This window comes from Castanea sativa, chromosome 12 (assembly GCF_040712315.1).
Source record: "Castanea sativa cultivar Marrone di Chiusa Pesio chromosome 12, ASM4071231v1".
Taxonomy (NCBI): Eukaryota; Viridiplantae; Streptophyta; class Magnoliopsida; order Fagales; family Fagaceae; genus Castanea; species Castanea sativa.
In genome coordinates this window covers 25,717,881-25,744,843 of record NC_134024.1, presented here as the reverse complement: position 1 = coordinate 25,744,843, position 26,963 = coordinate 25,717,881, and the positions used below count along the sequence as shown (strand labels likewise).

The following is a 26,963-nucleotide window of genomic DNA, read 5'->3' as shown; positions in this document are numbered from 1 at the left end:
ACTGCAATCCAGCAGCAACACTACAACAAACACAACATCAAACTGACAAGTAACAGAATCACAACAACTACAACCCAACGACAACACTACAATAGTCGCAACATCAACTCCAGATACACAAAGAGTACACTCTAGAATCTAGATGTTATATATTTTGACAATAAAGCAAATTATTGACACAACATTGTTAGGACATATGTGAATCATGTTAAGAACATATGTCATTTAAAATTGGCTAATCCTTTGACAAAACACACTTTACTTGTAATTGGGTAAATCTAGGATGGTTTAAGTCTACAAGAAATATGTTGTTCAAGTCAAGAGTTAAAGTCATGCAAATCTGTTCAAGAAATAAGTGAAGAAATGCTATATTTTAAAGCTCGATAGCTAGCTTGACAGATTGCATCTATCGAGGTTTAAAAGGCAGTTTTAGATAAATGCACGATAGCTGCTCGACAGATAACTTATCTATCGAGATTTACAAAAATCAGTTTTTCAGATATGATTTCATGCATATAGATGTGTATGTGTTTAGACTTTCTTTTCTCACAACCCTAAACATATATAATGATTATTTTAAGGGTTGTCATAAGGTTGTTGCATTCGTTGTTGCAAGCATATTGTGACCGAAGACAATTTGCCCTAGTCCATATGTTTCTTGAAGAAGCTACTGCGTTTGTACGCCGTAAGGTTTTGTAACCAAGGAACTTCGTGATCTTTATCGTATTGATAAACTAAAGAATTTTGTAACCAACATCATTCTCAAGTTGGTGGTTATTCACGTACTTGGATCCATCCATCGATTGGTTAATCATGTACTGGGAGCCGTTCATTAAAAATGAGAGATTGTCACTACAAAACAAGTCCAATTGTGTATTGGGGTAAGGGTTCAACTGTAGGTTGGTATAAGGTACTAGGATTCCTTTACCTGTAACCGCTTGTTGTGATAATAGTGAATTCTTGAGAGTGGTGACCTTAAATTCATCCGGTGGGGTTTTTGCCTTGGAGGTTTTCCCCATTCATAAACAAATCACAATTTTATTTTTATTTTTCGCTGTATTTAACTTAGTTGGTGATTTGTCTGTGCTATCACGCGTATTGCATGTTAATTGAATTAATTAATTAACTTGGCTAATCAATTGGTTAATTTATTACAAGGAGTCAATACATTCTTGGCCTATCAAATACAAATTTGATAGAATTGCAATATGGTGTATCATCAATGCCACTTAGTGATAATAAAAGTACAAATTTTACTGGCCATTTGTTGGCCTGATCTCAACCCCTTCAAAAATGAGGCCAGACTTCCACGTCCATAAATCTAATCTCCAGTTCATCCTCTTTTCCTCCCTCATTGAAAAACTCACCCATCTTAGTCTCTGACCATCCATCTTTCCTCTTCAGCCTTGGATCCTTGGCACGTGAGCGCAAAAAAAAAAAAAAAAACAGTTTGTTCATAAACTTCAACTCCTTGAGTAGTTTTAATTAAAGCATTTAAAGGACAATGACTACCAAATCCAGTGGCTCCGTTCCTTAACTTGAACACAAGGTAAGTAGCATATTTTGTTTTCAAAGACAGAATGGAAGTACTTATCTTGCAACAGATGATAAACAGCAACGCACGATCAAGTTTAGCTACCTGCGAGAACCTGTTTGATTTTCACAGGTACATAATTAAGAACTAAATGAAAGGAGTACTTAAAAAAAAAAAAAAAAAGAGTGCGAAAGTAGAGTAGGGACAGACCTGGATTTAGGGAGACATGGATTGACGTTTAGAAACCCAACTCCAATACAGAGGAGGATTACCCCATATAATGCACTGGTCCCTTGCAGAGAGAAGGTAACATTTCTTACCACTCAATTTGTCCAAGAAAAAGCTCTAATAGAAAGAAAGAAAGAATGAATGAATGAAGATGAGCACATATATGGTTATATTCAGCATGGTGCAACTTTCATTGGCCACAAGCATACATTCAATAAAATCATTCATAATTTTATCTCAGAGATAACAACTCCTTTTTTTTTCTTTTTTTTATTCTATTCTATTTGCTGATGGCGCTATAACTAACTCCATGCATGATCACACATAAATAATTCAAACCAAACACAATTTTGAGATTCCATAGTGAAACAAACCCACCCAATCTTGCTCCTTCCCTTGGCATAAGACTTCAGGGCTGCAAACGAGCTGGTTCCAGCTGAGTATTAAAAGTTCAAGCTTATTCATTTAATTTTATTTCGAACACAAGCTAAGCTAGAGCTTATCATTAAACAAGATTACATGTTCAACAGTTCAAGCTTGGTTCATTTACTTGTCAAGCAAGCTCGAGCTACTTAATTAACTTATTCTTTTTCTATATATAGCAAAACCATAACTAAATTGTTTTACCCCATCACAAATCTACAAAATTTTACTACGGATTGTTTATATTATGAATAAACTGTAGGATAGATTTTACTAACATACTCTAAGGTTTTGGCTAATACCAACCAGATCCACAACATTTCAAAATTGACCATTTTAGTACCAACACTTAAACAGCTTGTAACGCTGTTATTTATTTTTGTTTCTCTCCTTTACTCTAAAACTTGTCTTCTCTCTTTGGCCCTCTCATCTTTCTTTCACTCTCAGACCTTTCTTTCCTCTCTCATCCATCTCCTCTATCTCTCATGATCTTTAAGGCAGTGCTGTGGTGTGGGTAAGCTGTGGTTCATGAGTTTCGGTGCGGATCGGCGTTGGAGACCCTTCCTTCTCTCTCTCGTGGTATTTGCAGCGACGTTGTGGTATGGGACTGGGTTAGGGGTGGTTTGTGGGTTTTTGGTGTGGATCGGCATTGAAGGGTTAGGGTTTTCTCTCTCATGGTCTTTGTAGTGGTGTTGTGGTATGGGTTAGTGGTGGTTCATGAGTTTTGGTGTGGATTGGTGTTGGAGGGTTTGGGTTTTGTGGGTTGGCGGTGGAAGTTTGTGGATTTTGGTTTGGATTAGCGGTGGTAGATTTGCTGTGAGGTGGTTGCTGGCAGATGGTTACAAAAGAGGAGCAAATGTTTTATCTTGTTGAGGTCCATGAATTTAATAAGATCTTTTGTCGAGTTTTGGCTAAAAGGAGGTTTTGATTGATTGAGTTTGATTTTGGATTAGGATTTTGAGTTGAGAATGGTTTTTGATAGCTGGTTCTGTGATTTGGGTTTAGTTATATTTTTTTTTGATAGAGGGTTTAAATTTTTAAATGAACTTGATTTGTTGTATTTTCTTGAGTTCTGATTGTTGGTTCTAGCATTTTTTTCCTTGTTTTTTTGTTGAGAAAAGTTCTAGTTCTTCATGTATATACGCACATTAGCCGTGCTAAGAGGCTTTTCTATTTTCTTTTAAAAGAAAATTTTTTTACCAGAATTCTAGGTGAGTGATGAATGTTTAAAAAGTGAATTAAAAAAAAAAAAACCTTTCTCAAAGAGGAGATGGGGTATAGTATGATAAAATTAGAGGAAATCAATGGAATTGTGGGAAAAACCTAGAAAAGAGAGATAAATGTTATGAGAAAGAAATAGATAATAGAAGATTAAATCAAATATGAAATTAGTTCAAAGAAAAGGAAAATACAAACTAATAATTAAAAAAATATCAAAGGAAATGCACCTTTCTTAATGAAGAGATGGTGATGAATTGAAAAAAGAAATTGAGGAAATCAATGTTTTTGTGCAAAGAAAGTAAAAACTGAAACGTGAAATATATACAAATAGAGTAAAGATTTTAAAACTCATAGTAGTTGATAGCTTTTTTTTTTTTTTTTTGGATCTCATGGGAGAGTACAAAATTTGAATTCAAGTAAAATAGGCGAAGGTGAAAAAAAAGTTAGGGAGCTGTTTGTTTTTTTGTTTTTTTTTAACGTGTGTTTCTTTTTGATTTTTTTTAAAAAATTCATCTTTTTTGTTTAGATGAGGGATTAAAAATTTGAATTCAATTAAAAGGCGATCAACATATCACTGTGTATCTTTGGTGCGGTGATCACTGCATAAGTATAAGTACTTGTAGGGTGTGGGGGCAAATGTCGATGTTCAAGTCTCCAGGAGGGAGTTTTACACACATGCACACTTAGATTAGTCTAGAGTAGACTTTCTATCTTGTATATAAAAAAAGGAGAAGAAGTGATCAACATGTGTGTGTTGGATTTTCGGAATCTATTTTTATATAGAGATATAGAGAAAATATTGAGATAAGGATAAGGATAAGAACTTTTCTTTTAAAAGCAGTAGGCTAAGGCCTAGTATTTAAACTCCCACACATATGCACTTAGATTAGGTTAGAGTAAATTTTTTATCTTGTGTAAAAAAAAAAAGGCGATCAACATGTGTGTGTTGGATTGTAGGAATCTATTTTTATATAGAGCTATAGATAAAAGATTGAAATAAGGATAAGGATAAGAACTTTTCTTTTAGATAAGCAATAGGCTAAGGCCTAGTATTTGAATATAAATAGAACACCAACATTGAATTAGAATGATTTATGATGTAAACAAATTTATTTATTTATTTATGGATTTGAAGTTTGAATGTGTATTTGAAAATTGAAAGTGGTGTAATGGGGTTAGTGGGTTTTATTTTACATATTTGTCCACAAGACTTAGGTATAGTACTTAAAGTATTTTTTTTTTCTTAAGGTCCCCTTTAAAGATTTTGCTATGTGGATTTTTTTCTCATGAAATATAAGTATATATTTTAGTTAAGTAGCCGCATAGCATAATCTTAAAAGGAGAACCTAAAAACAACACCTAAGGTACTATACATAAGTTTTGTCTATATATATATATATATATATATATATATATATATATATATTTTTTTTTTTTAAATCTGAGAGAGAGAGAGAGAGAGAGAGAGGCAGAATTAAGGAATTGAGGTATGAGTTAATAGCCTTGTAGGCCGTTTGGACTTAGGGATTGAAATGACCCGTTTTGAAATAATTTGGACTTGAATAGTATTAACCCAAACCACAGGAATAGTTAGTGACATTTACTTTAAACTATAAATAATAATTTTATATCATATAAACCAATTTACAAAGTTATGCAACCCAATTTCAAGTTTATATAAATATATTTTAAACAAGTACACTATATAAACATATAATATATCGTTAATTCGAGCTTTCATATTCACGTTCACGAGCTTGTTCACAAATACATTATTATATTTGAGTTTGACTTGTTTACTAAACAAATCAACATAAGCAAGTTTTTTTTATCGAGCTGCTCAGCTTATTAAGGGGTTTCTCCTATTTGGGATCCTCAGTTTTTTGTTCAAAAATATTTTTACACCCTTATGTTTAAATACAAACAAAACTAAATGATAATCCAATAAAAATACAACTCTAATTCTCACTAAAACATTATCTAAAAAAAAGGGTTACTCTCCTGTTGATTTTCAGATTACTTTATCAACTTATAAATTAGATTCTCATAATAAAAATTATATGTAAAAAATAAAGACACAAGTTTTATTTTATTTTTATTTATTTTATGCTATAATATAGGACTACTAAATACTAAGCCTAACGTTTTCACCTTTTTTTTCCTTCTCCTTTTTTTCCCCTTTATCAAGACTTAAATGACTCTCTCTCTCTTCCTTTTTTTTTTTCTTTCCGGTTTCCTTTCTTCTAAATTTTAATCTCATGTTTTTTTTTTGGTTTTGATTTTTATTTTTTCAAATCTCTTCTTCTTTATTTTTTAATTATTAAAAAAATGTGATTTTTAAGGTACTCCATTTTTTTCTTTTTCATGATTTATTTATGTTTGTGTTCAAATTGTTTTCTCTTCACATTTGTTTGTACTACATTTTTTTATTTTATTTTAATGAATGTATTTTCTATGTCCAAATTTAAAATCAATATACATGTGATTTAATTGAATAGAAGAGAGAAACGCCTCAAATTAAAATAAATGAAAAATTATAATACTAAATGTACGTTTGGATGGCATGCATTTGGTGTTTGTAGCTGCATTTGGCGTTTTGGACCAGTTAGCGTATAGTACACTGTTCATGGACCAGCTGGACAAAAAAAAAAAAAACAAAACACAACAAGTTGATTACAGTATTTTCAGTTTTAAAAAATATTTTGCCACAATATTTTCAGTAATAAGTTTTTAATTTTCAGCAAAATAAACAGTATTTAAACATAGCCTAACCAAAAAAAAAAAAAATCTTATTGCACGTGAAGAGGAAAATGTAGCATCATACAATGAAGTATGTGAACAGGAACCAGAGGCTGACACAGAATTGATAAAAAGATATTGAAAGCTCAAAAGGGTTTTGAAATTTGAACCCAAATTTCAAAATGAACCCGTATTTGAAGAGTTATATTTGCATTGTAGAGAAGGAAAACAAGGAAGGTACCTTTGTATTGCCGTCAATTAAAATGGGGTTATCGGAGAGATGGAGGTAGAGCTGTTTCAAAGAAGTGAAATGCAAGTGAGCCGATGATCTGGAAAATATTGCCAGCCAATCAGGAGGCAAAAATCTAACCCAGTTTTCGTCGGACTCAGAAGCATCACGGAATTTTGCGAAACCGCACACCCTCTGCACCATTCTTTAGGATTCAACCGCGATATTATTTCCCTGATGCACTCTTCCAGTAATTCTGGATTTGAGCGTAACCACTGATGCTCTGGCTCTGCCATCTTCTTCTCTCTCTCTCTCTCTCTCTCTCTCTCTTTTACAGTGAGGGATCAGGAAAGTTTTGAGACTTGGTTTTGTTTGGTGGTGAACCAGCAGACCCGATTTTATGTTCAAACTTAGACCTATTTTCTTGCCGAGAAATGTTGACTCATTCACTAGCTATTTGATTAACCTAATTATTTTTATTTAAGTCATGACATAAATGTTTTACTTTGCATTTTCTCAATTTTATGTATTTTTATTACGAAAGATGGTTTATATATTCAATAAGATATAAGTAATAATTTAATATTATATAAATCTAGAGATAAACTTTTATAATCCTTGAACTTAAACAAGGTAGTTATTTTCCCAGTCAAGCCGAGCTCGATATTTTCATATGATATATGGCCTACGAAGTGTGAGTGGCTCTTTGGTCTTTTGGCTCGCCAATTGCTGAGCATGGGATTACTTGCATATGTTTGTTCATATGATAATGGGGTATTTGTGCATGGTTTTGAATATCAGAACGGTCAAAGAACTAAGGAAGGGTCTAGTTCCCAGTTTTTCCTAGTTCTTAACTAGTTTTCACTAGGTTTTTTATCGGTTATGCTAGTTTTTACTGGATCGATACTAGGTCCAATTCCCAATTCAATTGGTTGAACTGGCTAATTTGGTCCAGTTTTTAAAATAATGATTTTGTGTGGTTTCGATATCTCGGCTCAATACAGGACAAGTAATCTCTTTCTATGAATTTTTAATTTTATTCATTATTAAAGTAAATGAGAATGGTTTTGTAATTTTTGTGCTTTCAAATAGGTTTTTTAGATTTTAATTATTGGTCTGATTCAGATCAATTTCATGAATTGGATTATGAAATGTATTCAATATTATTTATTTGTGGAAGGAATTATGTGTATTTAGTAGTCTGTATGTAGTTATTTTAATGGAAATTTGGGAAAAAATTAGTACTTTTTTTTTTTCTTCCATCCTCTTTATCTACAAAATCTATGTCAAGCTATACAAAAAAAGTAATGTGGAATATCTATAACTCGTAGGCAAATTGTCGAATCACACAATCTCTTGTGTTGTGTAGTTAAATGCCGCGTGTGTGTTATTTTTCTATTTATTTTATGTCTCTTACAGACGTAAGAATTCGTGTATTTTTCCAACTCTGCAAGAAGAAGCAAACAATTGTTAATGGAACTTTCACTTGTCTCTTTCATTGTTCACCACTTTATCCGCCAACATTTGATAATATTGTGTCATTAGACGCCCAAAAAGGACCTAGTTTTGTTTTCTCAGTGATTTTCAATACTTGAAAAAGTCATTTCTCATATATATATATATATATATATATATATATATATATATTTTAAAAGTATATGAAACAATCAATCAATAAACCAATATTTCAAGATAAGAATTATTTTAAGATATACACATTTCCTTAAAATTCAAACACAAATTGGTGCCCCATTATCTCAATATTGACACTAGTTCTAGGTGTGGATTGGCTACCAACAGCATGGTTCAGGACTAGGTGAAGTAATTTAGCATTCAATAAGACCACAACTAAAACCACGATTTGTCTATGTGGAGAGTTGTGAATGATGGGTCCATGTGAGTGCACAACTTGTCACATCACACATGGACAAATTGTAGCCCTAGCATTTTTGTTTGGCAATAGGTTGCATATTGACTTGCTCTAAATCTCTTTTCTTGAGCACCTGAGCTTGGCAATGGTAGCCCATTTGGCTTGGGAGGCAGTGGGGTAGTGCTGTGGTGTGCACAATGTTGTTGTTTCTTTAAATGTTGCGTTCACGATGGGTGGCTCAAACAGTGGCAAATTAAAATAACGTTTTCTTTTCACTATGGGTTTCAATGTTTCATGATGGTAGTAAGGCACTATGAAAGTATGATGTTCACGATGGCACTTGTAATTTTTTTACATTTGGACATTTTGGTTTTTGATTTGGGAAATTTTGTGTGAGAGATTTGATGAAAGAAAATCTTTGATAGTTTGAATTGGAAATATTTTTCAAGGAAAAAATGTCAAAGTTTTGGTTGGATTAAAGAAAATTATTATTTAAAAAAAATCATTTTCATCATTTTTTATATTTTAAATAAGAATAAAAAAACTAAAACAATGCATTTTTTGGACACCTAACCGCACAATATGGATGGAGATAGATGAAAGGAAAACATTGAATATGGATCAAAGTTAGTGGAATGAAATAAATAACAAATTTAAGACTAGATTGAATTTTAAGCAAATTAGAGGGTGCAATCAAGGGCGTGCATGAATTGCGTTGGGTTGAGTTGGAGAGTGTTTTCAACCCAATAGCTTGTTGGATTGAAAAATTGTCAACTCAACCCAATTCATCGTATGTATACAAATACACCCAACCCAACCCATGTGAATTGGGTTTGGGTTGGGTTGAGGTCAATAAGTTGTATTTTATGTGTTTCATGTCTCATAAAAATTTGGACTTTCATCAATTATTTAATTACTTTTTAAAATAAATTATTATGATTCACATGATATGCCTAAATCATAGTATAGATTTCCAAATTCAGCAAAACTAGTTTTCAAAATACTGAAATGAATCAAAAGTGAAGGAATTAAAATAAAGGTAAGAATATAAACTTATATATATATATATATATATATATATATATATTGTGAATTGGGTTGGATTAATTATATGCATTGAAAAAACTATCAACTTGAACCCAACTTAACTTGAGACTCAAAATCAAATTCAAACCCAACCCAACCCAACCCAACCCACCAACCAATGAATAACTAACTTGAGACATCTACTTGGGTTGGGTTGGGACACCCCTAGGTTTAATTTGCATATTATTATTATTATTATTATTATTATTATTATTATTGCATGTAAAAAATACAGTCATATCAAATTGATTAATCCTAAAAAGAAGGGTATAACAGTCCTAGGTTTTATAACCCATTTAGAATGATTCGTTTTTAACCCTAACATGATCAAGTTAAACTCAAACCCAATCAACCAAACCTGTTTGCTAGGTCTACTCCTAAGAAAAGAAAAAGAAATTGAAGGATCGGCAAGTCCCATGACTTTAAAGAGATAATTTTGTTTATATACGTGTGTGAATGTGTATTGATAATTGATACTTTTGTATATATATAGTTTATGTATGAGTTGTTTCTGAATCATGTATTAGAAATTTTAAATTTACATTTTTTTTATACACATGCTTTGATTTGTTTTATCTGTGTTCTTGAGTATTTAAAACAAATGGCATTGAATTTGGCTTTCTCAAAGGACAAAAGGTCAACAACAGTGCAACACTCCAGGTAGCTTCTTAAACCTCAAGGAATTCCGTCCCTTTCAACTCTATTTCAACTTTCAAGTTAAGTAAACAACAAAACAAATACAACAGAAACAATTAATACTGGGAAGAGGGGGGTATCAAAGAGCCCAAAAAATTGTTCTTTAATTATTATTTAAAACATTGAAAATACATAAAATTCATGAATACATTATTTTTCTTGGACTGTTGTAGAGAACAATAAAAGTTGTGAAAATGAAATCTTAGCCTAAAAGAGTGAGGTTTAATTTGTTTAGCTGCTTAGCAAATACCATTCACATTTAGCAAACTTCATGAATATTACTTACCGAGTCAGGTCAGGTTACAGAAATACAACACTGTAGTGTTAATTGAAGATATCCAGCTCAAATGACCAATACCAGCTTTCTTTCTTGAATAATTGATTGAATGATCACATCCAAGATGGGTATGAGATAGTTCTGAGCCCAAGCCCCTCAACTCAACTCCAAATGTTATTGCCCAACAATCTCACAATCGCAAGCTAAAATCAGATTCAGAAGAGCTTTGCAAGAATGAGAGGTATTGAGTGGTGGAGAGGCTATCCAGTTGTGACTTGTGAGGCTTCCAAAACTGGTTACTCTCTTAGAGATATATGTTTTCCGACCAGGAGGGTAGCTTTACGACTTCCTTATAAACAGTTCAAGAGTTTGCAACTTTGCATAAACACGTATAACATTGTGAAAAATGTAAAGCATATATAGATCACATGCTTATAACATAATGTAACATCTTCTTTGGAAACATTTCCTGTAAAACATAACTTGTTTGGAAAGCATCATCAATTCAACATATAACTGGGGTTTCATACACCAGTCATGAGAATCATAACTTCCATATTGTAAATGCCTGTGCAGATCTCATAACTGAACATAAATACTCATGGATCAAAAGCTAAAACTATCATAGTGTCAAATATATTATAAATATACTGGATCATAATCATTTAAATCATTGTCATAAACTTAACTACAAGGGCCTGCCATCTATTTGGCTATGCGTCCCCAGGTACAAACATATTATAAATAAGCTTTTTTTTTATTTTTATATAAATATTTTTTTAAATTAAATTTTTTTAGTGCGGATTTTATTGAATTAAAACAAGTTCAACAGAAGCTACAACACTACAATCCAGCAGCAACACTACAACAAACACAACATCAAACTAACAAGTAACATCAACACAGCAACTACAACCCAATGACAACATTACAACAGTTGCAACATCAACTACAGATACACTACTATACTCTAGAATCTAGACGTTAAATATTTTGACAATAAAGTAAATTATTGACACAACACAAGTTTGATAGAATTGCAACACAGTGTATCATCAATGCCACTTAGTGATAATAAAAGCACAAATTTTACTGGCCATTTGTTGGCCTGATCTCAATCCCTTCAAAAATGAGGCCAGACTTACACCTTCCAGATTCTACCTCCCTAAGTCTAATCTCCAGTTCATCATCTTTTCCTCCTTCATTGAAAAAGTCACCCATCTTAGCCTCTAACCATCCATCTTTTCTCTGCAGCCTTGGCTCCCTGACAAGTGAGCGCAAACAAACAGTTTGTTCATAAACTTCACCTCCTTGAGTAGTTGTAATTGAAGCATTTAAAGGATAACGGCTACCAAATCCACTGGCTCTGCTCCTCAACTTGAACACAAGGTAAGCGGCATAGTTTGTTTTCGGAGACAGCATGGAAGTACTTATCTTGCAACTGATGTCAAACCACCACAAATGATCAAGTTCAGCTACCTGCAAGAACCTGTATGATTTTTACATGTACATAATTAAGAACTAAGGAAAGGCCTAATTTTTTTTTAAAAAAAAAAAGGGGGGGGGGGGGGGGGGAATGCGAAAGTAGAGTAGGGACTGACCTGGATTTAGGTAGAAACCTGGATTCAGGTTTAGAAACCCAACTCCAAAATGGAGGAGTGTCACCCCATATAATGCACAGGTCCCTTGCAGAGAGAAGGTAGCATTTCTTACCACTCAATTTGTCCAAGAAAAAGCTCTGCTAGAAAGAAAGAAAGAAAATGAGCACAGATATGGTCATATTCAGCATGGTGCTACTTTTATTGGCCACAGCATACATTCAACAAAATCATTCATAATTTGATCTCAGAGATAGCAGCTCCTTTTTTTTTTTTGGTATTTTTTGTTTTTGATTCTGTTCTTCTATGTGCTGATGGCACTATAACTAAATTCATGCATGATCACACATATGACATAACCAATTCAAACCAAACACAATTTTGAGAGTCCATAGTGAAACGAACCCACCCAATCTTGCTCCTTCCATGTGCATAAGAATTTAGGGCTGCAAATGAGCCGAGCCCAGCCGAGTATTAAAACTTCAAGCTTGTTCATTTATTTTTATTTTGAACACGAGCCAAGCTGGAGCTTATCATCAAACAAGATTACATATTCAAGCTTGGTTCATTTACCTTTCAAGCAAAGTTGAGCTACTTTATTAACTTTTTTTTTCCCTATATATTTTTTTTGATAAGTAATAAGACTTATATTCATCATGAAAGAACAAAAACAACAAATACAGGTGTTCATGATGGTGAACACAAAAAACAGCAAACAAAAACAACAAAAAAGAAAAAAGGAGGGTAGCTTAAGGGGCACTTCTAAGGGAAGAAAGAAACTCCAAAACAGAAGAACAGTTTGAAGAACCCTAGCACCTAGCCCAAACAAAAAGAGTATTTTGGCTGAGAGCTTGTAATTGTTCAAGCGTTCTTTCCAGATCCTCAAAAGATCGCCGGTTTCTTTCCAATCAAACAACCCACATCAATTAGTCAGGAACCATATTCTTTATGTCCGAAGAAAATTTCCCCAACCAATTACTCCAACAGGCCACCAAACACTCCATTGAACCTGGCATGACCCATTGGATCCCAAAAACTTGCAACATATGCACCCACAAAGAATAAACTACAGGACAATGGACGAGAAGATGGTCCACAGATTCCGCTGAACCACGGCACATACAACACCTATTTGCCAAAGGAAGGCCTCTAAGCATCAAATTATCCAAGGTAAGAATCCGACTATGGGCAGCAGTCCACAAGAAGAAAGCCACCCTCTTAGGAACCTTGACTTTCCAAATCCCCTTCCAAGGGAAGCAAGAATGGGATGTATCCCTGATCTTGCAATAGAACGACCGAATATCGAACTTCCCATTCCCATTAAGACACCAATGAGGTCTATCACACCCAATACCTCTTGGGATACGAGACTGAATGAGATTTAGGAAAGAGAAGGCAGCCTCAAATTCCCTCTCATGGAAATTCCTATAAAATCTCACATTCCAGTATCTACTACTCTCATCCTCCTGATTATCCAACAAATTAGAAATACAGGCTTCCTTGTCACTGGAACACGCATATAACTGAGGATATAGCATTTTAAGGGAGGTATCCTTAACCCATCTATCATGCCAAAAACGAATGCGGAAACCATCACCCACCACAAAAGCCTAGTGTTTGGAGAACCTCTCCCACCTGATCTTAATACCACGCCAAAGGCCACACCCATGGGCCCTTCTACACTCTTTAGTCGTCCAACCCCTTGACCCTCACCATATTTGGTGGCAATAACCCTCCGCCAAAGACTAGTTCCTTCAAGGCCAAACCTCCATAACCATTTCCCTAGTAGAGCTTGGTTGAAGTGAACTAACTTCCTAACCCCCAAACCACCTATCTCTAGAGGTGAACACACCTTCTCCCAAGCCACCAAAGAATGTTTGGAACACTACTCCGAAGACCCCCACAAAAATCTTCTCTGAATACGCTCCAATCTATCAGCCACGGCTATCGGGATGGTAAATAAGGATAGATAGTATGTGGGAAGACTAGAGAGAGTACTCTTTAAGAGAGTAAGTCTACCATCTTTAGACAAATAAAGACACTTCCAACCTGACAGCTTCTTCTCCATCTTCTCCAAAATAGGGTTCCAAATGGATCTAATCTTGAAAGGGGTGCCCAAAGGCATGCCCAAGTATTTCATGGGTAGGCAACCCACTCTACAGCTAAGAATATTAACCAAATCATCAATATTGCCAACCTCCCCCACCAGGACAATCTCACTCTTCCCCACATTTACCTTTAAACCAGTAAAGGCTTGGAAGCAAGACAAAGCCAGTCTAATAGCCAACAGCTGATCTCTAGAAGCATCACAGAACAGAATAGTATCACCTGCAAAAAGCAAATGTGATATGCGAACCCCGATAGAGTTAACTGGTCCCACATGAAAACCACGAAGCAGCCCACTTTCCTCAGTTTAGCATAATTAAAATGTTTTACCCCTTCACAAATATATGAATTTTTACTACAAATAGATTGTTTATTTTAAGCATATACTACAAAATAATAATATTTATATCATATGAACCAATTTACAAACTTATACAACCCCATTTCAAGTTTATATAAGACAAGTATACTATATAACCAATAGTATTATATACAGTTAGCTCTCATATTAACGAGCTTGTTCACGTATACATTATTATGTTTGAGCTTGGATTATTTACTAAAAAAAAATAAACATAAACAAGTTTTATCTTGAGCTGCTCTGTTCATAGACAGGTTGGTTCATTTACAGCCCTTTACAAGCATATTAATTTTCTTTAATCTGCTAGGCATATGAAGGTTAACTATTGAGTTTCAGGACAAAAGAAATTGAAAGCTCAAAAGTGAAGGAGTTGTAGAAGAAGAAGGAAAGTACCATTGAATTGGCGTCAATTAAAATGGGGTTATCGGAGAGATGGAGGTAGAGCTGTTTGAAAGAAGTGAAATGCAAGTGAGCCGATGATCTGGAAAGGATTGCCAGCCAATCAGGAGGCAAAAATCTAACCCAGTTTTCGTCGGACTCACAAGCCTCACGGAATTTTTGCGAAACCGCACACCCTCTGCACCATTCTTTAGGATTCAACCGTGATACTATCTCCCTCATGCACTCTTCCGGTAATTCTGGTTTTGAGCGTAATCGTTTACCTTCTGCCTCTGCCATCTTCTTCTTCTCTAACTCTCTCTCTCTCTCTCACAGTGTTGTTGGTTCAGGAAAGTTATGAGGCTTGGTTTTGTTTGGCGGTGAACCAAACCAACCAAGCCGAGTCAGCTATTAATTTAAGAGTTAGTTTATTCATTTAATTAATTAATTTATTTTTTTGGTACATGAGCCTAAATTAGTTCACCCCCAACCAAAATTTTATGGTTAAGTTTCGATTATTTTCTTGTTGTATAAACTTAAGTTTTTTCATGAATTACTTGGTAAATTTATTCTTTTTAATTGTGAAATTATAACTAAAATGTTTTATTTTTTCATGATTTTATAAAAATCATAAAAATTAATTTAATATCATATGAATATTGATAAACTTATACAATCTAATTTTAAATTTATATAAATATATTTTTAAAGAAGTATATATATAAAAATATAATATTATATGTAGTTAATTGACCTCTCATGTACAAACTGTTTAAGAGCATATTATTATGTTTGAATTTAACTTGTTTAATAATTTATTTTTTCGTTTTTTTACACAAGTAATAATCTATTTTAAACTTAGAACATTCTCATCAACCTAGCTAAAGCAACATTTAGTATTGAAAAAAAGGAAAAAAAAGCTAAACTTACTCAAAACTTCCATACATCAATCTTAATATTTTGCCCCAAAAACTTAACAATGAACGGTATCCTCAATACATCTATTGAGCACTGTCCACTCAATACACCAGCTAAAAATCTTATTTTATTCACAATTTGAGAATGATGAGTTAAAAAAAAGTTCATGTTAATGGGTACCCTTAGAGCAATTGTTAATAAAACATTTTTAAAAAGTTCTGAAACCACTTTCTCATAAGGAATATAAAAAGTTGTAAAAAAAAAATTAACTACTTTTTTCCATAAAAGATTTCTATAAATATATCTTAAACCAATACTTTTAGGGTATCCGTTAACTTTTTCCTAAGAAAATATATTTGCGGATAAAGAAAATAATATTAAAATAGAATAATGATGAAGTACTGAGGTTAATGTAATTGTTGTAAATAGTAGATTAACTAAACTAATAAATGTGGGTTCTAGTTAACTCAACTGGTAAAGTTTCTAATAGTTGAATAAGAGATCTGGAGTTCAATCCATACTTACATCAAAACTAATTGGTGTCTTGGTCTAATGATAAAGAGTTATCATTAGGAACGGACGCCATAAGTTGAAACTCTCTCCCAAAAAAAAAAAAAAAAAACTAATACAAGTGAGTTTTTAAGACTAAATTTGACTAAAAGCCCACTAGGCTAATGTGAATGCTTTGAAAAATTGAACTTAAATAAGCTTTTTCTTAAGCTAAGCTTGTTCTAATCTTGGTTCATTTACAACCTTATTTGCTCTATTTTGATAGAGGTCGTAATTACATTTTAATCCTTAAAAAAATTATATGACCTACAGAGTGTGAGTGGCTATTTAGCCTCTTGGCTCTTAGGTACTGAGCTTGGGATTACCTGCATGTGTTTGTTTGGATGATAAAGGGGGCATTTTATGTTGTCTTTGGGTATTCCGGATCTACAGAGGACAGTTAATCTCTTTCAATGAATTTCTAATTTTATGCATTTTAGATTGAAGTAACAGAGATTGCTTTTGTAATTTTTGTGCGTTCAAATAGGTTTTTTAGATTTTCGTTATTGGTCTGATTCAAATCAATTTCATATGTTAATTTTGAATTATATGCATTATTCTTTATTTGTGGAAGGAAATATGTTTATTGTATAGTCTGTATGTAGTTATTTTAATGGCAACTTGGGGAAAAATTAGTTTTTTTTTTCTCGATCCTCTTTATCTACAAAATCTATGTCAAGTTATACAAAAAAAGTAATGGTGGGTTCCAGTTAGCTCAACTAGTAAAATCTCTGATGGTTACATAAAAGATCTGAGGTTCAATTCTCACTTACATCAAAAACTTATTGGTGTTTTGGTCTAATGATAAAATAGCTATCATCAGGAGCGGACGCCATAAGTTAAAACATTCTAAAAAAAAAAAAAAAAAAAGTAATGCGGAATATTATAATTTGTAATATACACTTTTCTTATTCCAGCTAATACAAACTATCATGCTGTAACTTCAAATTTTGAAAGATTTTAAGGATTTTATTCATAAAGAGCTATCCATATATATCTTTCAAGGAATTTAGAGGAGCTATTTAAAATGATTTATTGACTGATTAAATACTCTCTTAATAATTAAACATTAAAATCTTATAGGTAACTAGTAGATGGTCTAAACAGTCCAGTACTCATGACAACTCTGAAATTCTTTAAAACACATGCTTGGCCTAATACCAAATGAAAAAAAAAAAGAAGGCAAGTATTAAATGAAAGTTTGTTTGATAGTTTTTCTGCTCTCGTTAGAAACTCAGCTCAATCGTGGCTGGACAAGATTATGCAGAATTGCGTTTTCTATAAAATTAATTACCAAGTGTCAAACCCAAATCCAAACTAGGATTCAGAATCAAACAGACTTGCTAATATTAAGCCTGTACCTGATATTAACACAAACCACTTAACTGTGTATACAAATTTTTCTTTTCCTGTTACTACTCTTGTACTCATGCTTATCAAGTGTTCTATTTATCATCTATAAGATATGGACGATTTCCCATCTACAGGAAGTGACGAATCAGTGCATCTAGAATACCATCAAATGTAATAACAACCCCACAATGATTAGGTAACCTCAATATACATAGCACAACAGAATTTATTTTTACATAGCCATCATTAAAATTGTTCCATCTCCCACTACCATACATCATAACTATCTAGGTACTCAGCGTCTTAAAATACAATAACATTTCCATCATGAGTCCTACATAAACTCCACTGCTGAGACTTAAAAGCTGCAAAAGGAAAATACCACTTTTGCTCAGTAAGGCAGGCGTGACATGAGCATAAAACTATCACGCATGATAGACAAAGTATTGTTAACATGTGGATACGAATTCCTTATAAACAGTTTTAGATTGCATAAAAACATAACATTCTGGAAAACATAAAGCATATATCAATCTCACTCTAGAAACATCAACATAGATCACATGCTTATAACATAAGGTAACATCTTCTTTTGAAAACATTTCCTGTGAAACATGACTTGTGGTCATTAGCTTGGAAAGCGTCATCAATTCAACATATAACTGGGGTTCCATACACCATTCATGAGAATCATAACTTCCATACTGAAAATGCCTGTGCAGATCATAACCGCACATAAATTGTGAAACTCATGAATCTAAAGCTAAAACTATCATAGTGTCAGACATATTAAAGATATACTGGATCATAATCATTTAAATCATATTCATAAACTTAACTACCCGGCCATTAGGGCCAGTCATTTATCTGGTTACGCGTCCCCCAGATACAAACATCGGGGTACAGTTCATCTGACTGTGTCAGGTGCTCTTCGGCCTATGCCGAGTACAATGTTACACTGACTTGATCCACAATAGTATATCTTTTCGTTTGGAATTCATTTTCTTTCTAAAAACATTCTTTTCTTAAACACATTTGTTTCCATAATAATAATTTCCTTGAAAAATCCTTTAGTCTCAAACAGAGGTTATAAACATCTTGCATATCCACATGATTTACTCTCCATATCTCACTATAAAACATATGTATAGTTTGACAAAAAAACACACTTAATTTCAATGAAACATAAGCAAAATCATGTTATCAAAAAGCTTTGTTTTAAAACACATGTTTACAAAAATATGGGCTGCTAGACCCTCATATCACAATCCCTTACCTCAAGGAAAATGCTTTGCTTGTAGTGGAGTCCCCTACTGGTCTTGTCCTGCCCCTAAATAAAAAACAGCCACTTTCATTATTAAGCACGCTATTCAACTCATGGAGTGTTCTAATCCATAATTTCGTTAGTTACACCCTCAAATTCCGATACCCATTAGTTCTTCACCCTAACTAGGCCCCTGTGGATTCCTACAACCATCCCAAATGCAACCAAACACTCAAACATGCAATTACCAGTTTAACACATCAAAACACACAAAACTGTGCACTAATCATAAAAAACTATAGTTGCAGGGCTTATAATTTCTCCTTTGTGTACTAAACAGTAGAACTAAGGTACATGAACATTCATCCATACTCTATACATACTGAATAGAGCTCCCACAAATTTACAACTCAATCCATTTATCCTAACTTGAGAAATAAATCCCCAAAGTTAGGTGGTACAATTCATCCTTACAGCTTTATCCAACAATGTGCAACTTACTTCCAAACTTCAATTGAGTCACCAAAACACATCAACATGTCATGCCAATTTACAAGGTCATAAATGGGGGTTGGTTCATAAATGGGATGGGTGTGTAATTACCCATTTATTCATTTATAACCCGTTTATATATAAATTAATTATCCATTACCCGCCCAGTCCATTTAATTAGTATCCTAATATGACCCAAATAAAAAAATAACTTGTTAAAAACTTAAAAAACAAAAATTAAAAAGTTCAAAAATCACTTTTCCTGTTCTTTCCTTTCATTTTCCCTTCACAATATTCATTTCTCAGCAACCAAACAAAGCCACAGAGAGAGAGAGAAAAAAAAAAGACTATTTTCTTCTCTTTTTTTTTTTTTTTTTTTTTTTTTCTCAGCAACGAAACAGAGTCTCAAATAGATGATGAATTTCGAGAGTACTACCATCTGAATCTTCATCGTGAGTATATTTTCTATAAAGAAAAAAGAAAATCTGAGGACAGCGTGAGAGAGTGAGACTGAGACTGAGATTTTAGAAGGGGTACAGTGGTTTATTTAATTTTAAATTTTAAATGAATTTAGTGGGTATTAGTGGGTTTATCTATTTAGATTCATTTAATTAAATAACCAAATGAATATTTATTTATTTAACTCAAATACTCAAATGGGTTGGGATAAAATTTATCCAAATAAGATGGGTAATAGACAGGTTCATGGATATGGATAAAATTGTCACCTCTAAACACATGCCATAAAATTCTGAAAGCCAGATTCTAAAGCTACAATTTAATAAAAATCATACAAGCTAACAGATTTGAGGTCTAGATAGTAATTCCACTCTAAATTTTATACTCATCCAATTGGCTTGGGACCAATATCAAGTTTGATGGAATTGAAATTTAGTGTATCATCAATGTCACTTAGTGCTAATAAAAGAACAAATTTTACTAACCCTTTGTTGGCCTGATCTCGATCCCTTCAACAATGAGGCCAGTCTTCTGGTGAAAATTGCTTAACTCCATAAGTTTAACCTGCAGTTCATCATCTTCTCCTCCCTCATTGAAAAATTGACCCAACTCAATCTCTAACCATCCATCTTTTCTCTGCTTGGGACGCGAAGTGTGCTGCTGGTTTGGCTCCATGACAAACAGGCCCAAATGAACAGTTTGTTCATGAACTTCACCTCCTCCAATAGTTTCAACTGAAGCCCTGAAAGGACGGCCACCAAATCCAGAGGCTGTGCTCCTCAACTTGTACACAAGGTAAGCGGCATAGTGTGTTTTGGGAGACAGAATGGAAGTACTCATCTTACAGCCGATGTCAAAAAACCACACATAATTAAGTTCCGCTACCTCTGGGAACCTGTTTGATTTATACATGTACACAGTTAAGAACTAGATGAAAAAAAAAAGGTCTAAATTTTAAAATAATCAATAAATAAAGGAGTACTAAATTATAAAAGGGACAGACCTGGATGCTTCAGCTTCAGCTTCAGGTAGAGAAATCCATCTCCAATACGTAGGAGTGTTACCCCATACAATGGACAGTTCCCTTGCAGAAAGAAGGTAACATTTCTTACCACTCGATTTGTCTAAGAAAAAGCTCTGCTAGAAAGAAAGAAAGAAAGAAGATCAATACAGTCACAGATATGGCCTGGCCACAAGCATACATACAACCAAATCTTTCATATTTTGAACACTGAGATAGAACCTCCTCAATTTTGTGTGTGTGTGTTTTATTCTGTATTTCTATTCGCAGTTGGCGCTATAACTAAATTCATTCAAGAACTGACCCCTTTGCTTCTTTTCATTCAGAATTAAGTAAGTGTTGTAGAAGTGGAAAACTAGCTAGGATGACAGTTTATAACATAGTAATTAATTATTAAGGGATCGATAGTAGCACCTTTTTAGAGTCGTCAATTAGTATGGGGTTATCGGAGAGACTGAGGTAGATCTGTTTCTTAGAACACAAATTCAAGGATTCCGATGATGATGATGATGATGATCGAGCAATGATGGCTTGATAATCGGACGGCAAGAACCTCTCCCAAACAGCGTTGGACTCTGCAGCCGCACGGAATATAGGAGAAACCGCACACACTCTGCAAGCATCCTTAGGGCTCGTCAATGAAAATATGTCCGATATGCATCCCTCTGGTAATACTGATATGTCTGCACCCAAGGTCAAGGGTGGACCATTTCTTTCTCCTTCTCCTTCTCTCTCTTTTCTCATCATTTTCTTCTCCTGTGAATACGTTTGGATCCAGCTTTTTTTTAGCTGTGTCCACGTTTTTTTTTTTTTTTTTTTTTTTTTTTTTTTCAACGCGTGTTTGTTACTGTTCATTGACAATGAACAATGATTTTAAGCTAATGAACAATAACTTTTGAAATGAACAGTATTTTTTATCCCTTTAAAAATTATTTTGCTATAATGTTTTCAGTTTTCAGCAATAAGTTCTATCCAAACGGACTCTCTCTCTCTCTCTCTCTCTCTCGCTTTAATTGCTTATTGCTTAAGTTTTTGTTCTCTCTACGGTCTATTTTTTTAAAAGAATGTTCTAAAATTTATTTCAAGAGTAAAGCAGTGAATATAAATTATTTTACATCTTATGGCTTGTTTGGATGTTTAAAAAAGGAGGAAGAGTAGAGGGAAGGAGAGTAATTCAATTACCTTGTTTGGAAGTTTTTTAAGGAAGGAGGAGGAGGGGTTTGGAGGGGTTTCAACCACCTCTAACCTCTCATTTTTAATTCTCCAAATTGGAGAGATTTGGAAGGAGAGGAGAGTAGATAAATTATTAACGAAATAAATTCTCCAATTTACCATTTCTAAATTAACAAAATTACAAACCGATTATATAAAATAAATTCACATTATATAAAACTTTGTGAAAGGAAAATATGAGACAATCCATAGAATGATGAATCATAGACCAGTGTTGAATTGAGCCACCATGGCCTTTAACACCTCGTTTCCGATCGAAGGGAGGACCTTCTTGACATACTCGAGACCTGGGTTTGGACGATCTCAGAGAGGTGTGTGACCTCAGGATGCGAGAGATCTTTAGTACTGGAGACCGAAGAGAAAGTGTGGGGCTTTGTGCGGATATCGAAAAATGAAAGGCTTCTAGAGCCATGGGACAAGGAAGTGAGTGCCTTCGCCGACGGTCTCATTGAGAATTCCACGGACACGGTCGAAGATGGCAGCGCGTTGGCCACCTTCAACGGTGTAGAGAGATGAGCTGAGAGTGGTGGTAGCAACGCCGACTCCCAAAGCGGCGCGTGTGATGTTGGTCAATAAAGAAACAGTTTCAACCAATTCGTTTTTACTTCTGCAATCAACTGATTGGATGCCAAGAAAGAAAATCTGTGAAAGAAAAGACTTATCAATTTTTTTTATAGATTTTTTATAATTTTTATGTTAATTTTGGCACTCACAAGCCACATTAGAATCGTTTTTTAGCATCCAAACATTTTTTTCTTATTTTAATTATTATCAATTAAGGATGGGTTTTTTTAGTATAATAAAAAAGCAGAAAAAATATTTAAATCATAGACTAATGTTGATTATTTAATTCACATCAGAAAAAAAAATTATCAAAAAAAAAAATATTGCATGCTATATTCATAATTATTTAATCTAACAAATTAATCAAAGACCAATGTTGCAAGTCCATTTTCAAATAGGGTAAATTTGTCTATTTAAATCATTTCCTCTCATTTCCATCATAATTTGTAAAACATCCAAACAAGAGGGAGGGCTAATTACTCCATTCTCCCTTACTAATTTTAAAAACATCCAAACAAGGTAGAGGATAACCATTCCCCTCTACTCTTGGATTTTTTTTTTGAAAATCACTATAAAAGCCAAACTATTTTATTAGTTAATTAATGTTTGAAACTAATTAGGTATCTAACAATTCGAGTTTGTGGGACTCAATTTTGCTCTTTGAAATCGAGCAAATTGGAGATGAGTTTCAGTTGGTAATAAAGTGTTCAACACTCGAGTTTCATACTTGAGATTGAAACACTCGAGTTCTATAGCAAAAAACCCACCCAAGAACACCTAGAGCAAGGTAGAACGAAATCCAAAGACCTAGATGAACAATGAAATCAAACAGAGTACTCACTCCGGATGAACAACTCTTCTTCTCCAACAATCAAACACCAAAGAGAAACAACACAGTCAACAAATCCAAGCAAACCCAGAGACCCACAACGAAATCAAACAAACCCACCTGATCAATTTTGTGATTGCTACTCGAAACTCAGAGTCGGACCCGGCGGGTAGGCGTGGTGTTTCCTTGTCCTCTTCGTTGGAGCTTGCAGTGTGGGTTTGGGTGGGTTGAGGGTGACGAAGAAAAAGCTCGGACTTGTCCTCTTCACTAGGTACTTCCTTGTTCTTCTAGGTTTCAGTTTCTGGGTTTTTAGGTTGTGTTCTTTTGGGTAAGTAAGTTTTTGGTTATGGAACTCAAGTATGAAACACTAGATTTTCAACTGGGCAAAATCGAGTTCGACGGACTCGATTTGTTAGATTGCTAATTAGTTTCGAATCCTTACTAACTAATGAAATTGTTTGAGGAATTTGGTTATTTTAAAAAACAATCCCTCTACTCTCCTCCCCACTACTCTCCTCCCCTCTACTCCACTCTACTCTCCTATCTCTCTAAACTTCCAAACAAGCCATTAAAGTTTGATTCCATTAGAAAAAAAAAATCATCAATACATATAAAAGCAGAAACCTCATATAGGAGTGTATGAGGTCTTGCTAAGTGGCTCTCTAACTTTGCATTTAGCATTTTTTTTTTACCTTTTTCATTAAGTTTTTCTATATGTGCTGTGATGGTCTCAAGCATTTTCACCTTTCAGTTTTCTATTAAAAAGTGAGAGTACACAATTTGATCGATTCACCAACCCATAATTTTGAGAAAAGTTTGTGTTCTAGAAATTTTCTTAACATAATCCTTCAGACAGTCCCATTATTTTTTCAAAGAAGACATTTCTTTTGAAGAAATTGTTTAATGTAATCCTTCTATGTACAACTCTCTCTTCTTCCCTTTCCCTTCCCTTACTTTTTCCTCCCTTCTTTCCTTTTCATCTCCCTTACAACCAAACAGGATATTAGTTTCCAAATTCAGCTAATAAAAAAAAGTGTTTTGAGGATATTAATAAAAAGAGTTTGAATTTGATAAGAATGGGGTGTAAAATTCATATTTTACATTATCCAATAAGAGATGTCACATCAGCTTTTTATGTAAAACTTAGTACATCATACCACAATTAATAACATCTAAATAAACTTCCAATTTGGTTGAATTTTTAGATGAGTATTATAATTGATTGAGTATGGTTGTTCTTATTTTTTAATACGTGATAAGATGATGTGGTATGTTGGAATTAGAGAGTATAAAATTTGGGTTTTAAACCACATCCTTATAGAATTTAATCTTTAATAAAAATATGTAAAAAACATGTTTAATTACCATTTTAGTCTTTAACACTTGTACAATTGTACTATGTATCAAAATGGTTTTTAACATCTTTAATCTGCCAATTTTGTTTCTAAACTTTTGGTATTGTGTCAAAATAATCCTTATTATTAAGTTGTACATGAAAAGAATTGATGTATCTAGCATTAATATCAAAATAATATTTTTATGCCATCTAAGCTATCCTTTGAATTATCACGTGTCCTTATTTAGAAAATAAAATAAAATATTTGAAAATATATTAATTGCATCTCCATAAGTAAATGAGATGTCATGTTATTAGCAGCAATTGAAATTTTCTTTTCTTTTCTTTTCTTTTCCTCTGCTTTCTTGGCAACCAAATGGGGTTTAAGTCTTGACTTTTTAGTTAAAGTGCTCATGAGCATCATCTAAAAAACATACTATTTACCTAATTTTAAAATGAAATTAAAAAAAAAAACCAAATGTCAATTTTTTTAATTATCATTTCTTTAAGAAGTTAAAGTTATTACCAATTATATTATAAAAATCTTGTAAACTAACAAGGTAATGAATATAATTAGTGTCATGTCAACAAGGTAATAAATCAATTTCCTAATTATTTTTCTATTTTGTGTTTAAAAATTGATACATTCATTTAATAAAAGTACAATGTAACTCCGAGCATATGCACATGTACATTTAAAAACAATCACAACTATGTGTGTGTGTGTGAGTGAGTATATATATATGATTTAAAATCTAATTGGATCTAGACTCTTCAGTTTTTGTACCAAATAATTCACCTGCTACAAAACTTAAAATATTAGATGGGATACATGGTGCAAAATTGAACTCCAATTAAAATTCAATTTGAAATCTAATTGATTTTAGACTATTTGATTTTTGCACCTAATAATTCACTTGACACACAAATTTAAAAGGCATAAATGTACTTTTAGTCCCTACATTTTGCACTTTTTCCATTTTGGTCCCTACATTTTGTTTTTACCACTTTTAGTCTCTAAACCAATTAATGTGTGACATTTAAGTCCTTACTATTAGCCAACTAACAGGAAAAACTGAGGTGGCTGACGTGGGCATTAAAATATTATTAAAGAAATTATTTGACATTTTTAAAATGACAAAATTAAAAAAAAAATTAAGGCGTAAATGCACTTTTAGTCCCTACATTTTGGGGTCATTTCTATTTTGGTCATTACATTTTTATTTAACCACTTTTAGTCCCTAAATCAATTAATGTGTTCCATTTTAGTCCTTATCATTACTCACTTAACAGAAATTGTTGATGTGGCAAACGACGTCCACTGTTGGCACATTAAATGCTGACGTGGCCAATAAAATAATATTAAAAATGACACATCAGCTTAGAAATTAAAAAAAAAAATTTATTTATTTTAACTAAGTAAAAAAAATTAAAAATAGATTGTTTAAAAAAGAAATTAAATTAAAAAAAAAAAATATTTACATTATGTTCTTCCCTAAATCCCCAAATCTCAATACACCAAATCCAATCTCAAAGAGCTTCAAGAGCAACAAAAATGACAGGTTGTAGAAAGGGAGGCAAGGGATTGGGCAAAGGAGGAGCCAAGAGGCACAGGAAGGTTCTAAGAGATAACATTCAGGGAATCACAAAGCCAGCCATTCAGAGATTGGCGAGGAGAGGAGGAGTCAAGAGGATCAGCGACCTCATCTACGAAGAAACCAGAGGAGTCCTCAAGATCTTCTTGGAGAACGTGACTCGTGACGCCATGACTTACATTGAGCACGCTAGGAGGAAAACTATGACCGCCATGGATGTGGTCTATGCGCTCAAGAGGCAGGGAAGGACCTTGTATGGTTTTGGGGGTTGATAAAATTGAAAGTTGTACTTGGCTTTCTTGGTATATGTTGTTAAGCGATAATTTTTAGTTTTCGAAAATGAATGAAATGGAATTTTCCTTCCCGGGTTTTGTGAAATGGATTCAACTGTGAAATGATTTCTTATGCTTATTCTGATCTGAATCAATGTTTGCATTTTTTGTTTTGCCATTTTTAATAGGATGAAATGGTGATTTTGAAAAGGATCTTTGTTTTGGAGTTGGTGTTTGTAGCAAAATGTGAAGAACATATTGTAAAGAATTTTTTTTTAAAATTTAATTAATTTAATTTCTTTTTTAAACAATCTGTTTTTAATTTTTTTCAT

The 26,963-nt window shown here is 33.3% G+C and overlaps 3 protein-coding genes and 1 pseudogene across 4 annotated transcripts; 1 reads left to right on the top strand and 3 right to left on the bottom strand.

Annotated features, from left to right (window-relative positions):
* Positions 1 to 1,253: 1,253 nt before the first annotated feature.
* Positions 1,254 to 6,698, bottom strand: LOC142620429 (F-box protein At2g02240-like; annotated as a pseudogene).
* A 4,583-nt stretch (positions 6,699 to 11,281) lies between these two features.
* Positions 11,282 to 15,120, bottom strand: LOC142620915 (putative F-box protein PP2-B12). Its single transcript, XM_075794222.1, has 3 exons — positions 14,762 to 15,120; positions 11,905 to 12,041; positions 11,282 to 11,792 (listed from the first exon to the last, which is right to left on the bottom strand). Exons 1-3 carry the CDS (start codon positions 15,044 to 15,046, stop codon positions 11,393 to 11,395), a joined length of 822 nt encoding a protein of 273 aa, XP_075650337.1. The 5' UTR covers positions 15,047 to 15,120; the 3' UTR covers positions 11,282 to 11,392.
* A 2,616-nt stretch (positions 15,121 to 17,736) lies between these two features.
* Positions 17,737 to 21,560, bottom strand: LOC142618805 (F-box protein PP2-B10-like). Of its 2 annotated transcripts, XM_075791832.1 has the most exons (5): positions 21,217 to 21,560; positions 20,785 to 20,918; positions 20,267 to 20,676; positions 18,843 to 18,896; positions 17,737 to 17,931 (listed from the first exon to the last, which is right to left on the bottom strand). In XM_075791832.1, the coding sequence occupies exons 1-4, from the start codon at positions 21,547 to 21,549 to the stop codon at positions 18,877 to 18,879; spliced, it is 897 nt and encodes a 298-aa protein (XP_075647947.1). In that variant the 5' UTR covers positions 21,550 to 21,560; the 3' UTR covers positions 17,737 to 17,931; positions 18,843 to 18,876. The 2 variants fall into 2 exon arrangements, with proteins under 2 accessions (XP_075647947.1, XP_075647948.1); XM_075791833.1 differs by lacking the exons at positions 17,737 to 17,931; positions 18,843 to 18,896 and having other exon boundaries at positions 20,262 to 20,676; positions 21,217 to 21,557.
* Positions 21,561 to 26,275: 4,715 nt separating this feature from the next.
* On the top strand, positions 26,276 to 26,711 carry LOC142621357 (histone H4-like). The gene has a single exon (XM_075794678.1). The coding sequence runs from the start codon at positions 26,320 to 26,322 to the stop codon at positions 26,629 to 26,631; it is 312 nt and encodes a 103-aa protein (XP_075650793.1). The 5' UTR covers positions 26,276 to 26,319; the 3' UTR covers positions 26,632 to 26,711.
* Positions 26,712 to 26,963: the final 252 nt, after the last annotated feature.